Source organism: Spermophilus citellus, assembly GCF_964194105.1.
Source record: "Spermophilus citellus genome assembly, chromosome: 6".
Lineage (NCBI taxonomy): Eukaryota > Metazoa > Chordata > Mammalia > Rodentia > Sciuridae > Spermophilus > Spermophilus citellus.
In genome coordinates, this window is record NC_138187.1 from 123,692,717 (window position 1) to 123,711,779 (window position 19,063).

General features: G+C 34.5%; 1 protein-coding gene across 7 annotated transcripts in view; it reads right to left on the reverse strand.

Moving 5' to 3' along the window:
* RPS6KC1 (ribosomal protein S6 kinase C1) overlaps positions 1–19,063 on the reverse strand; it is a 213,201-nt gene that overhangs the window by 118,479 nt on the left and 75,659 nt on the right. For all 7 annotated transcript variants that reach the window (XM_081300200.1, XM_081300203.1, XM_081300199.1 and 4 more), the window contains one exon: positions 12,445–12,807. In XM_081300200.1, coding sequence (XP_081156326.1) covers positions 12,445–12,807 — 363 coding nt within the window. The remainder of the gene's footprint in view (positions 1–12,444; positions 12,808–19,063) is intronic.

The window sequence follows — 19,063 nt, forward strand, 5'->3', positions numbered from 1 at the left end:
TTTTTTAAATATATATGCTCATTAGCCAGGAGCAGTGGCATACACCTATAATTCCAGCGGCTAGAGAGTCAGAGACAGGAGGATTTCAAATTCAAAGCCAGCCTCAGTAATTTATTAAAGTCCTAAGCAACTCAATGAGACCCTGTCTCTAAATAAAATACAAAAAATGGCTGGGGCTGGGGCTCAGGGGTTGCATGCCCCAGGGTTCCATTCCTGGTACCCCAATAATAAATAAATATGTTCATCTTCTCAATAACAATTTGCCTTCTTTTTCGTTTTGTTGTTTGGTTGGTTGGTTTTTTGTTGCTGTTGTTGTTTGTTTGCTTATTTGGAGACAAGGCTTTACCATATTGCTCAGGTTGACCTTAAACTCATGGGCTCCACTGAGCCTCCTGCTTCCACCTCCAGTTTAGCTGGAATTACAGGCAAGTGACTGCATCCAGTATTTTATCTTCACTTGTGAAAGTGATTTCAGCAGGATACAGAATTCTCAAAAGACACAAGTTTTATTGTTGCTTTTTTTTCTTTCCCTAAATTAAAGATTTTTCTTGGCTTCAGAAAGTAAGATTAGAAGGAATAAATAATGAGAAGAGGCAAAGATGTGGACAAGTGAGTTAGCAAAAGAATGCTAAGAATAAGTAATGAAAGAATGTAAAATAAGTATTGAGGGTCCACTTAAGATCAGGAACAACAAATTCTTAATGATTCAATCTGTATATAAAGTATGATTTCTTCCCACATATCTGCTTGGGTATCTGCCACGGCATGGAACTAATCTGACCTAGCTTCTAGATTACACTACACAAATTCTATATGCTATTTCCTATATCACTAGATCATTTCATTTAAAAGGACGATTACAATGTTCTGTCACAGCTTTGCCTCTTCTCATTATTTATTTCTTCTAATCTTACTTTCTGTAGCCTAGGTAAAGGCAGGCCCTTTATCAACAGTGTAGGTCAAGGTATTGTTCTCCCTCCAACTATCAAACCAATAAACTACAATAAAAATCTAATTTAGAGTTCTTTGTCTCTAATCTCTGCTTCTATTCCTTCTGGGTACTCAGTTTGTGTTCTTCATTGCCTTGCAAAGCCCATTTCTCTTATGAGAAGAGGCTATCACTGGTCTGAATTCATTCAAAATAACTATTTCATAACAAGATTTTACTGTATTTATGGGCTTTTCACCCACGAGCCAAAACAAAACAAAAAAAAGTGTGCTATAATTAATCAGAGAATGATTTAATCACACCCTGTACAATTCAAAATTGATTTAATTGTGTATACCTCTGGCTATTCTGTAACCAAGACCTTTCTGGTAAAGTAACTATCAAGAATAAAGCAGAAACTACTAAAAAGTAAGAAAATTTCCTATAAAAATCAAGACAATAGTGATGTTATAGATCACCATATCATAAAACTTTCAGGTTTTTTTTTAATATCATGCACACCATTTCAAAGTACTGAAATAAAATGATCAAAAAGGTAGGGTAGTTTAACCAAAAAGAAAGCCTCAACAAATTTCAAAAAACTGGAATAATTCAGACTAAGTTAATTAATAATTTAGACCATGGAGTTAAGCAGTAACAAAAAGATAATCAGAAAAACTCCAAATCCCAGAAAATTAAATAATACACTTATGATATACTTCTAAGTAATTCAGGGGTACAACAGGCAGAATAATGAAGGATCCCTAAAGATGTCCATGTCCTAATTGCATAATCTATAAATATGCTTATAAATATACTTAAAGAAACCTTTCAAACGTGATTAAGGTTAAACACTATGAGATATGGCAATTATCCCGGATTACCAGAGTAGCCCCAAGAAAATCATATGAATCCCTAAAATCAGATAATCTTTCCCGGATAAGGGTCAGAGTAAGATATAACCGTCAGAGGGATGGAAGACTGCTGACTCTGAAGAAGGAGGAAGACCAAAAACCAAGTGTCTAGAAGCTAGAAAAAGCAAGGCAACAGATCTCCCTAAGAGTCTCCAGAAAAGGATGCAGTCCTGTTCGTACCTTGACATTAGCCCAGTGAGACTCACGTCAGATTTCTAACCCCCAAACCATAAAATAAAAATTTGTGTTGTACATCATTAAGTTTATAGAAATTTGTTAAAGTAGCAACAGAAGTGAATAATATGGGATAAAGAAAAAAGTCAAAACAAAAAGCAGAAAATATCTGAACTGAAAATAGTAAGTATTGTGGCTAAAGGAGTATTTAGTAGAAAGTATATAATCCTACATGTGTGTTGAAAAAAACAAAGGTTAAAACTCAAATATCTAAGCCTCTAACTCAAAAATAAACAGGTCAAAATAAATGGGGGAAAGGAAATAAAGAAAAGAAAGTCTTAAATTAAAGACAAACATATAATCTTTTTTAAAAAAGTTAAAAGTTAAGTGCACACCTGTAATCCCTGCTTAACTAGGGAGGCTGAGATAGGAAAATCACCAGTTTGAGGCCAGCCAGCCTGGGTAATTCAACAAGACCCTCATCTCAAAAAAAAGTTGAGAGTTGTTTCTTTTTAACATTAATTAAACTGATAAATCCCCAATATAACTGATTCAAAACAAAAGAAAAATGACAAATTACCAATATCAAGAAAGATCCAACAGACATCAAAGATGTGAGGCTACTAAAACAATTGCTACAATTAATAAATCTGACCATTTGTGTGAAATAGACAAATTTCTTGAAAAATACAATTCACAGAAGTTGACAAGAAAAGAAAGGATATCTTCCTTTATGGATATCCTATTTCAACAGTTAAAGATATGAATCCACTATTAAAATCCTTTTCATAGCCAGGTGTGGTAGCACACACCTATAATCCCAGCAACCCTAGAAGCTGAGGCAGAACGATCTCAAGTTCGAGGCCAGCCTAGGCAAATTAGCAAAACCCTGTCTCAAACTTTTTCTGAGATGAGGGTCTTGTTGAACTGTTCTCACATTTGTTAAGTATACTAAATGCCTTGTAAATATGTAGAAGAACAACCCTATTTTCTGGTTATGCAAACTATGGGGTGAAAGCCATGATGTCTACAACTATCTCTTAATTCATCGTACATATATATGAAAAACAAAAATATGCATAAATCATGAATAAATCTCAGCAATCAAATAGATAGTATTTTAAAAGGATAATATATAATGTATAATACATACACAACTGAGTAAAGTTGTTCAACACTCCGAAACCCATCTATGTCAACTCTTAGGTCTGGAGGACATTGGCAACTACACAATTCAAATTTTCCCACATAACATCTCAAAAAACAAACAAAAAAAAAATCAAGAGAGCAAATAAACCCACATTCGACCCATATTCTTAGCAGTATTAGAAAACAAAAAAATACCATGACTGTGAAGATTACCTGTAAACAGAGAAATAAACCAAATTACAACAGAGCTCCCAGGGCTCCACTGTCACAGGTCAGTGATGTGGACAACAGGAAGAAAAAGCTTAAGGGATTCCCTGAAGTGGGGATGGGGTCATAGAGGGACACAGAAGACCTAAACCAAAACACATGAAAAAACTATCCCTAGAGAATTGCACGGAAGATGGTAGGAGACCCTCATTGTTATGCAAAATTACATATAAGATGGTGTGAGGGGGAAGAAAAAAGAGAGAGAAACATGTCACAGTAGATTGGGTAGAAAAAGGGGAGGGGAGGGAAGGGGGGATAGGAAGGGCAGCACAATACAATAGACACTAGTATGGCCCTATGTATAAACGTGGCTGTATAACCAATGTGATCCTGCAATCTGTACATGTGGAAAAATAAGATTAAGATTACGTACCCCCAGAATAGAGGACACAGAGACTAATCCACAAAGTTACAACTATCTTATATTTGATAAAGGAGCTAAAAACATGCAATGGAGGAAGGATAGCATCTTCAACAAATGGTGCTGGGAAAATTGGAAATCCATATGCAACAAAATGAAATTGAATCCCTTTCTCTCGCCATCCACAAAAGTTAACTCAAAATGGATCAAGGAGCTAGATATCAAATCAGAGACGGTGCGTCTGATAGAAGAAAAAGTTGGCTCCGATCTACATATAGTGGGGTCAGGCTCCAAATTCCTTAATAGGACGCCCATAGCCCAAGAGTTAATAACAAGAATCAACAAATGGGACTTACTTAAACTAAAAAGTTTTTTCTCAGCAAGAGAAACAATAAAAGAGGTAAATAGAGAGCCTACATCATGGGAACAAATTTTTACCCCTCACACCTCAGAGAGAGCCCTAATATCCAGAATGTACAAAGAACTCAAAAAATTAAACAATAAGATAACAAACAACCCAATCAACAAATGGGCCAAGGACCTGAAGAGACACTTCTCAGAGGAGGACATACAATCAATCAACAAGTACATGAAAAAATGCTCACCATCTCTAGCAATCAGAGAAATGCAAATCAAAACCACCCTAAGATACCATCTCACTCCAGTAAGATTGGCAGCCATTATGAAGTCAAACAACAATAAGTGTTGGCGGAGATGTGGGGAAAAGGGTACACTTGTACACTGCTGGTGGGGCTGCAAAATGGTGAGGCCAATTTGGAAAGCAGTATGGAGATTCCTGGGAAAGCTGGGAATGGATCCACCATTCCACCCAGCTATCGTCCTTCTCGGACTATTCCCTGAGGACCTTAAAAGAGCGCACTATAGGGATATGGCCACATCAATGATTATAGCGGCACAATTCACAATAGCTAGACTGTGGAACCAACCTAGATGCCCTTCAATAGATGAATGGATAAAAAAAATGTGGCATCTGTACACAATGGAGTATTATGCAGCACTAAGAAATGACAAAATCATAGAATTTGCAGGGAAATGGATGGCATTAGAGCAGATTATGCTAAGTGAAGCTAGCCAAGCCCTAAAAAACAAATGCCAAATGTCTTCTTTGATATAAAGAGAGCAACTAAGAACAGAACAGGAAGGAAGAGCATGAGGAAAAGACTAACAGTAAACAAAGACGAATGGGGGGAGAGAAAGGGAGAGAGAAGGGAAAGCATATGGAAATGGTAGGAGACCTTCAATGATACACAAAATTATAAGAGGTTATGAGGGGCAAGGGGGAGGGGGGGAAAAGGGGAGAGAATTGAACAACAGCAGAGGAGGTAGAGAGGGAAGATGGGAGGGGAGGGGAGGGGAGGGGAGGGGGGATAGTAGGGGATAGGAAAGGTAGCAGAATACAACAGTCACTAATATGCCATTATGTAATAATGTGAGTATGTAACAGTTGTGATTCTGCAATCTGTATTTGGGGTAAAAATGGGAGTTCAAAACCCAATTGAGTCAAATGTATGAAAGATGATATATCATGAACTCTGTAATGTTTTAAACAATCAATAAAAAAAAAGATTACGTACCCCATTTGAATCAAATGTATGATATGTCAAGATCATTGTAATGTTTTGAGCAACTAATAAAAAAATTTTTTAAAAAACTACCCCTAGAAAGTCAGTCCAACTAAATGCCAAAATATTAGTATTTTGCAACACGGGCTGCAACTTATCAGTCGGAAGCATAGTTTACAAAGAAGGGCCTGGACTTGAGTGGAACTACAAGTAAGAGGCTTGGTAAAGCTTTCTTCCTGGGAAAGAATCAGACACATGAAAAGGAGCCATACCTCTGAAGATGTGGCAGTGAAAGACTGAAGCAAAAAGAAGGAAACGAGAACCCAGCCATGCAAAGAACAACAAAGAGAAGAAATCAGATCTCATCCACTCTGCTATTAAGAGATCAGGATAACAACTACCTTCAGAGAAGGAGAAACTGGAAGGGGAGATGAGGACGCATCTACAGTACTGATCAAGTTCTGCTTCTTGATCCAGTTGCCAGTTGCATGGGAGCTTTCCTTGTGGGAAAATACATTACACCACATATGATATGTACTTTTCTGTTTATATAATTATATTTCACTTAAAAGTTTTAAGAAAAAGCTATGATGCCTGTTCTCTAGAGAATTATAGTTCAGGAAACATATAAGAGAAAACACATAAATAACAAAGCAATATTTTTTAAAGGCAAGGAGAGAAAAATAATAAATGGCATTGTTGAGTCAGTAACAATAAGTAAAAGATGACATTTTAATTTGTTTGTCTCTTGTACTGGTCTATTCCTCCCACATTCTATGTTATGTTCAGTTCATGTGGTTCATCACAGATAGTTCTGTCCACCTTCTCAGAGATGACCACATAACTTATGCCTAACTAGGTTAAAAAGGCAAAGGTGGAAACACAAGACTCATGCCTGGCCAATCCTCCCAGAGGCCTTTGTTACAGAAAGCTCCCTTTCTCCTAGGATCCTGAGAAGCAAATGAGAGAAAGGGAATACCAAGTACATGGTATGAACAGAGACAACAAACAGAAAGGCAGAGCCCAGGTAACATTTCTTGAACACCTGAATCAAGCTGTATGTAACCACTGAAACACTAATTTCTGTGAGCTAAAACACTCTTTTCTATGTTGAGCTTCTTTGAGTTGCTTAGGTTTTTGTTACGCATAACTGAAAGAGTCCAGCCTAACATAAAACCTAAAAGAAGGACTGATCTGAGTACAGGGTAATTTAAAAGGCGACTCTTTTCATTCGTGAACATCAAGAATAGAGACTCTAATGTTCTCTCTGAACCTATGAAACAGTTTCTTCTGAGTTCACTGCATTAGTAACTGCTTTCTTCTGTTGGGTCAACTAAAGAAAGGAAAAATCAGAATGCTGATGGGAGGGAAAGACAGAAGGGTAAGTGGCAAACTTAAATTATTTCAAATCTATTTTTTTAAACTCAATTTTAGTTCTTTAAAATGCTTTTTTCTAGCCAATTTCAAAACTGTCAAGATCTGAAAAATTCCCAACTAAGGCAATTAACTGAATTACAGTGAAGAATATAACTTGTTTTTTAAAAGGCAGTGGGAATTTTCAGACAGAAACATTCTGAATTTGTCTTATAGTGCTTCTTTGACAAAATCTCAATAATCTCAAGCTCCAGATGAAGATGGACAGAAAAATTCAGATTCCAAGAGCAGTCCTTCTTTTCCAACTATATGACAATGATAAAAGATACCAAGAGATACCAAAACATACAATAGGACTCAAATTTAGGATATAAATCTCTATGGCAAATGTGATTTATCCTAGAAATGTATGAGTGGTTTAATAAGAAAATCAATATAAATATACATATTAATAAAGCAAAAGGGGGAAAAGATAATCACTTCAATTGATGCAGAAAAATCGACTAACAGAATCCAACACCCTTTCATGATGGAATATTCAAAACCTAAGAATAAATGGAATTTCCTTAACATTATAAAGGACACCTACGAAAGACCAATAGCTAACTTCATACTCAATGGTAAAAGATTAAAAGTTTTACCCCTAAGTTCAGGAACAAGACAAGGATACCTGCTTTTTGAATATTCTTCACTGTACTGGAAGTTCTAGCCAGAGCATTAGACAAGAAAAAGAGAGAAACAATATTCAAATTAAAAAGGAAGAAGCAAAACTATCTATATTCACAGATACCTTACCCTATATATAGGAAACCAAAAATCCACAATAAAAAACAACTAGGGCTAATAACAAATTCCACAAGTTGCTGCGTAGATCAACATACAAACCCCAGCTAAACTAATACACGTTAGAAACAAACAAAATTTTTATTTATTTTATTACTTTATGTATGTGTGTGTATGTGCACGTGCGCACATATGAGAGAGTAAGAGAGAGAGAGAGAGAGAGAGAGAATGTGTGTGTGTGTGTGTGTGTGTGTGTGTATGTGTGTGTGTGGTGTCCTGGGGATCAAACCCAGAGTTTTATGCATGCTAGACAAGCACTCTACCACTATATCCATTATATCCCCAGCCCCGAAGAGAAAAATGGAATTTTTAAAATTCCTTTTGCAATAGCATTCAAAAAATAAAATGCCTAGGAATAAATTTAATCCAGGAGGTAAAACTTATATACACTGAAAACCACAAAAATTGCTGAAGAAAATTAAAGAAGATATAAACAAGTTAAAAGACATCTTGTGTTCATAGATAAGATTTAACATTGTTGAGAGATAGCAATACTCCCAAAACTTATAGATTTAATATAATTTCTATGAAAATTCCAACTGCCTTTTTTTATACAAACAGAAAAAGTAATTCTCGAATTTATATGAACTGTCAAGGAGACCTAAATAGTTAGAATAATACTGAAAAAAAAAACTCAAAGGGGTTCATAAATTTAAAAATGCTAGAAGTCAATGCATTTGAAGGCAAGATGATCACACCACGATCATCCACTAAAAATGTAGCTCTTACTTTTGCTGGACTTATGCCAAATTGGGCAATAACTTAAAGTCAACTAGAAAATACTTTCACAATACCTTCTGAGTTAACAAACACTGTAAATAATTCAAATAAACCTCAAAGTTGTGATTTTTCATTTCTGAAATTCAACAATACAATATCATATGACTTTCTTCCCTTTATCAAACCAAGACTGATAACCTTTCTCAGGTCCATCCATTCTAAAGCAAACAAGACTATTCTGTTCATTTCCAAATATTTGAGTAATTCTTATTCAAAAGAATAAATCAAAGGTCTCAGCTATTTTATACAGCACTTAACTATATATTATTATGAGTACACAGAGACTAGCCACATTTAAAGGGACTAAACATGTTCTAGAAATAACCCTGCAAAGTATAGCTCAATTTGGAACTAGTTTAAGTGACTCAAAAGAAATATGGAAGTAGACATGAGTTTGTGGTTTCACCCAGGAAGACTAATCAAGACCCAATGAGAAACACAGAATGATACAGTGTTCCTGAACACACAAGGTCAGTTTTTGAAAAATGTATGGATAGCCCTAAGAACCTAGCACACATCTATCTAGGAATAGGGCAATTATGAAAAATGGCTTGGTGTTGCTTATTAAACCATTTAACAGAATAAGAATGGCAGAAAAATGGTTTGCACCTGTAAGCTGAGTATTCAAAAATATCAATAAAATTTTCAAAGAAAAATTAAGCATCAATGATATGTAGGAGGTCTTTTCATTATAAATTTCATCACAACATATGTAAGAGATTTCAATGTAAACAAAGAGAAGAGGACAGGAGGATAAAGAACAAATAAGGAGGACAATGAAGATGAAGAAAAGGATTAGAAGATCTTGGCATTTTTACCAAATTTTAAAAAAGTAACACGGATAGCTAAAGCAGCACATCTATCAAATATTTTCAATGAGATAAATACTACACAATCATGGATCTTATTAACATACTATTGAATTGACAAAAAATCTCATTTTGAAGATTCACCACTCAGTAATATTTTATATTTTCACAAGAAAAAACATTTTATATTCCCTATCACAGAGTCTGATACATGTGAGTAATAAATGCTTACTAAATGATCAACCTGGTGGTAGCTGGGTGAATAAACAATGGACGATGGGAAAGAATGAATATTAGGCTTTCATTTTCTATGACAAATTACCTAACGTGAACAACTTAAAAGGAGGAAAAGTTTATTTAGGCCCACAGTTTCAGAGGTTCAGCCTAAGGTCAAATAACTCCACTACCCTGGGCTCAAGGTGAGACATAACACCATGACAGAGAAGTACTCAAGGCAACCAGGAAGCAGAGACGGAAAGGGGAAGGGTCTGCAGGGAAGGTGAGCCCTTCCAGGAATGCCTCCAGTGACCTACTCCCTCCATCATGCCCAGCCTTCCTACAGTTACCACCAGTTTAGTCCACTCAAACTAGGAAGGACTGATTAGGTTATAGCTCTCATATTCTAATTGTTTTTCCTCTAAATATGACTGCATTAACACAGGAAGTTTTGGGGGACACCTCCTACCTAAACCGTAACTATATTCAAAACAGAGCATATTTGATACTGGAGAATTGCTGCTTCTCCATTTGAAAAAACTTATCTAATTAGGGGATAATGTGTGAGAAGTAGCACAATATAGTGGAAAGAAGACATTTAGATTTAGAAAACCTAGATTAAAGCTCTGGCTCAACTCTAACTGGCTGTGTCCCTGAGCAAATTGCTTCATTTATACAAGTCTTAGTTCCTTCACCTGTAAAATAGGGATTACAATAACTACCTTACAAACAAGCAATTTTGGCATCTGGAACAAACTACACCAAACCAGCTCTCAAATCAATTCTGTAATTCATAATGTAGCCCACAGATGGGTATTACTAACAATGCTCACCATCTGGTAGCTTCCTGTTTTAAATAATTATTCTTGCTAAATAGGTGCCAAACTTTTAGAATCATTATATTAAATGTCTGCACCCTCTAAATTTTGGTACCTTTAGACAAAGCACAAGTATGACCAGACATGGTTCAGCTTAGGGAGTTGACCTGAAGATTAAAAATAACATAAGAAAAACACCTTTTTACTGTGACAGGCATGTAATAGATGAGTTGTTACTTAAACATTCATTAACACCTTTATGCAGTCCATTTGCCACTATACATTATCACAACTATTCCAGGAAGCCCACCGTGAGAATACAGATTAACCATATCAGCATCTTGTAGTAATGTGTAACAAGATGGATATGAAAGGATGGTATGTACTTTAGTATTCTCTCCAAAGATTCAATTGACTCCTTCTACCTTGACTTTTAGATTTTCTCTCTTAAGTCCATAAAAACCTGAGAGTCCATGGTGCCATTTCTAGATTAAGGAATAAGAGAAGTGTCAGGTTCAAAAAGAGAATCTGAAGTTACCACTATGCAGGCGTGCTTCTTTGCTGGATTGGCAAAGAGAACCACTGCTATTGTGCTTTGCATCTAGTCTCAGCTGCACAAACTCCAATTAAAGAAGAAAAACATCAAGCCACCTTTATCAGATCTACTAACAATCCAGATAAACTCCTTTAGGATGAATAGTTTAGTAGTGAAGTAACAAAATTTTCCAGCTCCCAAAATCTCTGTGTAAAGTGTTTTTAAATAGCTCTGAAAGATTATTTTCTCTGGATTATCAGATATCCAGATAACTTTTGTGTTCTATCTGCTTTTATTATAAACATGCTAATCCAAACCAAGGTCAAAGGAATAACTGTTATAAAAAGAGTTAAATTAAAATTATCTATTGGTTTTTTACTGATTCTAATGATGTTTCAGTAACCCTGGAACAAACTTTCCCCGAGGAAACATCTTTTCTGAGCATAAATGTCAAATCAAGTTCACAAGCTAGAGCCCCCAATTTTCCCACAAATTAAAGGATAATGTCCATGTCTATTAGGTGGTAGACTTTTAAACAGAATACACAGACTAGAGTTAAATGTACAGCTATCAGGATTGAAACAGAGGTTCTTTTATATATGGGTTAAAATATTAGAATTCTTAAGATGGCAGCTTAGTAAAAACATAGAAAGTAAGTAAATAAGAAATGAATAATACTATCATATTATAAATAAACAAAAAAAAGGACTAAAAGCAGTTAGTCAATTATTTAAACTTTTGGGATTCAATAGCACATTAACAATAAAACCCAATCCAGAACAGGACTGGATACTATGGTTTCAGACAGACATGTTAAACAGGAGAAATACGTTTAAATAGTTAAAATTCCTTAAGACAAAGGTCTAGTAGGATTAGTGTCAAGTCCCAATGGAGAAATAATTAACCACCATAACCAGCAAAGTAACTAAGTGAAATATTTTTTGTTATTGGTTGATATGTATTTGAAATTCTCATTTTGAAGCAACGATTTTTATTTTTCTGGTGCCATCAAGTGGTAACATTATGAAGTGTTCAATATTAAATGCAGATAACTTTTAGACAAAAAGATGGCACTCTGATGTGTTCTATCTATGTCAATTAAATACCAAGGATGTTTTAGCACATAGCACCGGAACATCAGAGCAGATTTTTTGTAATTAATTCCCTCTTTAAACTCCCAAAGAACAGCATGGTAGGCAAATCCAAGAACCTTTTACGCTCTTGGTTTAAAAGCCTATTTTATCTTTTCATTGAGAGTAAAAGCACTAGAGAATCTCTGTGAATACTTCTGAGGAACAATGCAGTCAAGTAAGAAAAAAAAAACTCTTATTTGTACAAGAGACTTGGAGATGTGTTGACTTCATAAAAAAAAAAAAAAAAAAAATCCCATTTTGGGGGCTAGGGATATAGCTCAATTGGTAGAGTGCTTGCCTCAAATGCACAAAGCCCTGGGTTCAATCCCCAGCACCACAAAAAAAAAAAAAAAAAAAAAAAAAAAAACTCATTTTTGTAGATTAACTGATCAAAGTATAGAGTTAAGTACCTCCGATAATCTCACTTGAAGTTCAGTAATTTCTCATTTTCATTCTTGTTCCTATATAAGATTATACAGAATATATAGTTATATGTACATTTTCCCCCACATACCAACATAAGAACATGCCAAAACATATTAATGTAGATAAAATTGTACCTTGAACACCTTCTAGGAGTAAATCAACTCCCTTCCTATAAAAATCAGAAGCAGCTTCATAGTCGTCTTCCTCTTCCTTTTTTAAAGCCAGCTTTATTAATTCTCCTGCTTTCTCCAAATAATCTCTCTTGCCAAGCTTAGATTTTAAACTGCCAGGAAAGAGGCTACGACTTTCCCGTTCTTCTTCTGTTTTGTTCTGTTCACTGTCAGAAGCAACAGCCCCTAATGCTGAAGAATCCGAAGAAAGATTGAGACCAAAAGTTCTACTGGGAGAATTTTGATTGGAAGCCATTCCATCATCTAACTCGGCAAGAGAATCCACATCAACAGTAAGAGATATCAGATCACTGTCACTGGAGAAGCCTAGAAATATGATCACAATAGTAAACATATTAAATTGAGCATCAGCCAAAAGAATACAAATCACTCTAGCTGTTCATTTTTTCATACAATCCAATTCAATTAGGAAGGCTGTAATTTACTGATGGAAGTCAGTGTCTAGCAATTTATTTGAGCGTAGTTCATTCACTTTTATACCATCTCTTTATAACCCTGGAAAACAATTTGCTTACCTTAATCACCAAACTAAAATTGAAGACAAGCCTTGATCTAGCCTTGTTATCAAAACCAAGATCTTGAAAACTGTTGCTTGCACACATAGCTGCTGTAAACAACAGCATTATCATAAGGCACAAAGGGTAAGAGTTTTGGAGTCATACCACAAAAGTACTTCAATACCAGTTCTTAAAATATACTATGTGACTAAGAGGAAGTTCCTTAAATTTTACTTATTGGGCAAATTTCTAAATGAGAAACTGTTAATGCATATGAGCCATAATAGACTATCATGAAATTATAACCACCATGACAATTAAATAAAAATTATATAATGATTAAATAATGCATCTTTAGGTATGCCTTCAGGTACCCATGCACATCTGGAAAATGTACGCTATTAAGATTTTTAAAAGAATTGAAATTTGGGCTGGGGTTGTACCTTAGCAGTAGAGCGCTTGCCTAGCACGTGTGAGGCCCTGGGTTCAATCCTCAGCACCACATAAAAATAAATAAATAAAACAAAGGTATTGTGTTCAACTACAACTAAAAAAATATAATTTTTTATATTTATTTAATTGTAAATTAACAGTATCTTTATTTACTTTGATGTGGTGCTGAGGATTGAACCCAGTACTTCACACATGCGAGGCAAGCACTTTACCACTGAGCTATAGCCTCAGCCCCCTAAAAAATAAATATTTTAAAAAAAAGAATTAAAATTTTAGACTATTTTGTTTTGGTCTGTTTTAGAAACAAAGCTGGACTATATTTGTACCTTAGTTTTCAGACCAAAAAATAAAAAATGAATAATAAATTCTACTGAACTATTTAATATTTAAAAGCAAGAATTTCTTCTCCCATTTAATTAATTTCATAGTAAATTAAGCATGTTCTACAAGAACAGACAGCAAACTTTCTGGCCTTGGAACTTCCTTTCACATTCTTAAAAATGGTGATTCCAAAAAGCTTTTGGGTAATGTGAATTGTATCTCTAAATACTTACTAACATTGTATTGATACTAAGAAAGACTGAGTAATACTTTTAAATAAAACATTAAAGACCACTGATAAATTCTATGAAAAATAACTTCTATGTGACAAAACAAAAATATCTATTGAGAGAAGATTTTGGAAAATCTTGTTAATGTCCAGCTTAAGAGAAGATGAATAGATTCTCATATCTGATTCTACATACCATCTATTGTCATATTTTTTTTGGTCAAAAGATATGAAGAAAATGTCACATAGATATACCATTGAAAAAGAAACAAGTGTTTTCGTACTCTTTTCAGATTACTGTGTATATTGTTCTTTAATAAGACATCAAAACTCCACAAGCAATAGTTTCTTAAATCTAGCTGTACTGTGAAACATAAGATTCTATCAATGAAATGTCCATTTTTATTACATTCAAATCCATTCGACTATCTTGTATACTGAATGAATCTTTTACCCATGCTTAAGTTTGTGACAACAAATTGAAAATACTGGTTTACTGAGTTACACAGATCTTCCAAATGTTTTCCCCACATTTCATTATTACAACATCCAAAATAATTATAATTGTTAATACCATCACCAATCTCATCAGAAAATCCTTTAAGTATATGGAAGTTGTCAAACTCAAAAGTAGCAAACAGAAATGATCCAAAACTCTTACTCTGGGGTTGAAAATTCTAATTTTATCACTGGCAGTAAACACTATCAGTTGTTTTCCTTGAAGTGTCAGCTTACTTCAATCACTTTCAAGAAAAACTTTGCCAAGTGTACAAGTTTGAATAACAATAGTTTATCAATTGTTGTTTCAAGCAAAATGGTGTCCCATTAAAAAATAAATAAACAAGTGGTTTGGCTCATAACTTCAAAAACTACACAAATGATTTTCCTCACTACATACTGATAGTTCAGTATGCAAAGGGCTTTATATGTATCTTTTTTGTCACGCAGAATATTCAAGAAGACATGTACCCAAAGGCTGATATTTAATAAAATTAACAGTTTTCACTGCTTTATCAAAAACATTCTTAAGAAAAATCAGCATTGGTTTTACTACAAGTATATGCAATGTTTACTGCTTAGTCAGGCATCACTGTCCTGATCCATGCCTAGACATAGCAGTTTCACCCCCACTGCTTTTGCATTAGAATGTACTAATACTATTATCTCTTCTATATTTTTGCCTGTGGAGCCCCTGAAAAGACCTTAAGAATACCCAGAGGTCTGAAGACCACATTTTGAGAGCCTCAGATCTACAGCATAATATAGGAGTCACAAATTGTGTTTTATAAAAAAAAAAAAAAAAAGAATTTAGGAACGCCTATGAGACCTGCATCACAATTGAATATTAACTGCTAAGTTTCTCTGAAAAGAAAATACATTTAAAAAAATTATTTCCTTAGGGTTAAATGCTAAATCAAAACTAAAGATGGAAATCCAAAACTGAAGTCTCTGCACTTTTCCTCCTAATATTCCAAATAAACCACTCTGTAAATTGGGAATTCTCTATATCCAGAGACTAGGATAGGAATTCTCATGTAAGCAATATATTAAGGACCTTCCATAAAAAAAAAAATATGAATGCATAAAAAAAACTGAAGGTGGATTAGACTTTACAAATGTAAGATCAGAGATCAGTAAACTTTTTTTCTATAAAGGGTCTAAGAGAAAATATTTTAGGCTTTTCCAACCGTATGATCTCTGTTGTAGCTATTCAACTTTGCTGTTGAAGCACAAAAGCAGCCATCATCTACATATAAATGAATAAGCATGGCTTTATTCCAATAAAACTTTATGGATACTGAAATTTTAATTCCATATAATTTTACATCACAAAATAATATGTTCAACCAAAAATGTAAAAAACGTTCATAGCTCATAGGCCATAGGAAAATATGGGCCATTGTTTGCCAACCTCTATTATAAACTCAAATTGCTTACTTAACATCAAATAAAGTAAGTTAGAGTAAAAACATATAACTGGCAGCTAAGCTAAATTTTCAAATCAGTTTTAGACACTACTTTGGCACCCTGACAATATATCCTTGTTTTCTTTTTTTTTTTTCCAGAAAACCTTAGAATCCGCACTAAGTATTAATTCTGTTCCCCAAAAGCAACAGATTCCATTAAGCCCACAATCTCAACTGGAATTCATTGGACCTAGTGAAGATCATTTCAGTTCCCTGACATTTCAGTTATACAGGCAATACTCCATAACCAAAATCTTTTATAGCAATCTTAAAAGTTATTCATATTACTAGGCTTTTTAATGTTTTATGTATTTCAATGCAAATTTATTTCCTTTAATGATACCAAGTGGACTAGATAATCTACTAATACACAATTTAGTTGAAAACAAATGTTCTGGTTTATACAACTAATCACAAAAGGAAGGAAATGCTGTGTTACAGATCTTTTGTCTGTTCTCTGGTGTCTTGTCACTGTAACCTTCATACCATCTATCACATTGTTTTATTTCATGCTTTGCTGCATTTTCCTTTCTAACAAGAACAATAATACCAAAGGGCAAGGGGGTAAAGTTATGTGTACTCAGTTTCTCAGCTTTTGACCACAAAAATCTAAGAACATAGAAATACTTCCTGTTATCTTGCAACCTTATTTTATTAGCAAAGGGAATCATAATTAAATGAAATTAGATCAGAAAAGTAAAACATTTAGGGAGAAAGTCAGATAGCAAAACTAAGTAAATAAATATTATACATAAAATGTTTACTTCTCAAATTCTTCCTAGTTTTAAATGAAGAATCTTTAAAGGCAAGCAAACATCAACAAAAATACTAACAGGTTATGAAAAGGTGTTTTGTTTTGTTTTTCCTTTTCCTTTTCTTTTTTTTTTTAAGCCAAATTGGGGAAAACAAAGAGAAACAAAAATTTTGATTTCTGGTTTAACCTTTCTGGGAGACAATTTAACAAAGCATATCAAAGACACAAGAACTGCTTATATTTTTCACGAAAGAAATTTGGCAATTTATGCCAAAATCAATCAGAGATATGCAAAAAGATCCATGTATAAAAATGTTCCTCATAAAAAGTAGTGAAAAATTGGAGATAACAAATTCCTAACAATAGATTATGATACCTCCCTATGATTAACTATTATACAGCTTTAAAATAATGTTGTAGAAGACTTTCAATGTTAATGTTTTCATGATATATAAAAACAAATGGCAAAATAGTATGGATACTATAATTCTAACTGGAAAACAAAGACTAAAAAAACAGACTAGGAAGATACACGAAGTATTAATAGTAATTTTTCTCTGTATGATAAGATCACAGGGATTCTATAATACAGAATTTCACACAATTCTTTGTGTGCAAAGTCCTTAAGCTTGGTATCTGAAAAATATCAAAAAAAGATGCTGCAAGAGTTAAAAAGTGGGAATTTGGTAATAAAGCTATATGAACATTATTTATAAAATATGGGTCCTCCAACAACCAGTGGTAAGGAATTCCAAACTTTAAAAAGAAGGCAGATGTGATTACAAAGACAGGTGGGTTTACTCCTGACATTGCTCCTCCTTGCCTACCTTATTCCTTTACTTCTCCTGTTAAGCGGCACCTGACCAAGTTTGAAAAGCATAACCCTACCACATCTCCTTGATCACTCACTGCCACTATTCATCTTGCACTACTTGTGGACATCTCTCTTTTCCATATTTGAGCAATTCCTAAATTCCATTCTTACCAATGAAATATTCCCCAACCTGCTCACAGAGATGATTTGTTTGTTTGTTTGTTTGTTTTCAGTGCTGAGGATGAAACACAAGGCCTTAAACATGCTAGGCAAACACTCTACCACTAAGGAAGTTAGGTCACTGAGGGTGTATCTTTGGAAAGGATACTGGGATCCTAGCCCCTTCCCATCTCTTTGCTTCCTGGCCTCTATGAGGTAAACAGTTTCCTCCACCATGTGCTCTTACCATGTTAAACTGCCTTGACACAGGCCCAAAAGCAACAGAGTTGACTGACCATTGACGAAAGCCTCTGAAACTATGAGCCAAAATAAACCTTTCTTCCTAATAAATTGTTTACATTAGGTATTTTGTCATATTGATAAAAAGTTTATTAAAACACATTTTAAAACTCCCTTTGCTTTTATAGCTATGTCATGTATATGTGTGTGTGTGTGTGTGTGTGTATATATATATACACACACACACACACACATATATGAATATACACATATATATATTCAGTACCTAGTTTATTCACCTTATATCCTAAATACATAAGCTTAATACAGTGTTTGTTCAATTCTTAGAAACTGTGGTCCTATAGCTTAACTTGTTTTACATAAAGCTATACATAAATTTCACACAGAGACTAAAACCCACAAAGAAAGTTAACAAGTAAGATATGGGGAGCAACAAGCAAATAATAAGGTCTCTATTTAGATAAGTAAAAGAAACATGCAAGATTAGGCAGGGCAACCACTGATACTTGATATAATACAGAGAATATATGTCAAAGTTAAACCAACCTGAAGTCAATCCATCCTTACAGGGGCCCTCTAGGCCACCACAAGAGTAAAAGGTGTCTCCTTCACCAACATCATCAAGTCAGAAACCTAGGCCTTTGGGGGAAGTGATGCAAGCGGGGGAAGTCAAAGGTTCTATGAAAGTGTTCTGCCTCCAGGTTCATATCACAGAGATTCCAGTCACAGGGCTATTAGAGGGCCCCAGGTGACTTGTTAAAAAGCAGCTACAGACAACTAGGGGTTTATTTAGCATCCCAGTTCACCTACCTACCCTCACCTCTGTGCTTTGAACTGCTTAGAGTAGGGCAGTATAGCGAAATCTGTCTAGGACACCAACTCTGAAAGACAGGCCCCAGGGGGAAAGGTTGAGCTGTCACAGGAAAAAAATCTTTATACTATAAGCTATCAGAAATCCGCATTTGAAGACCATCTGTAAAAAGAGATCAGTCTCCTTTAGTACAACAGGTGGGCTCTCATGGGTGACTATATATAAAATACATGGCCTCATTACTATTAGCTGATAACCTTCACTAAACTCTGAGGTTCAAATATTGCCATAGTCAA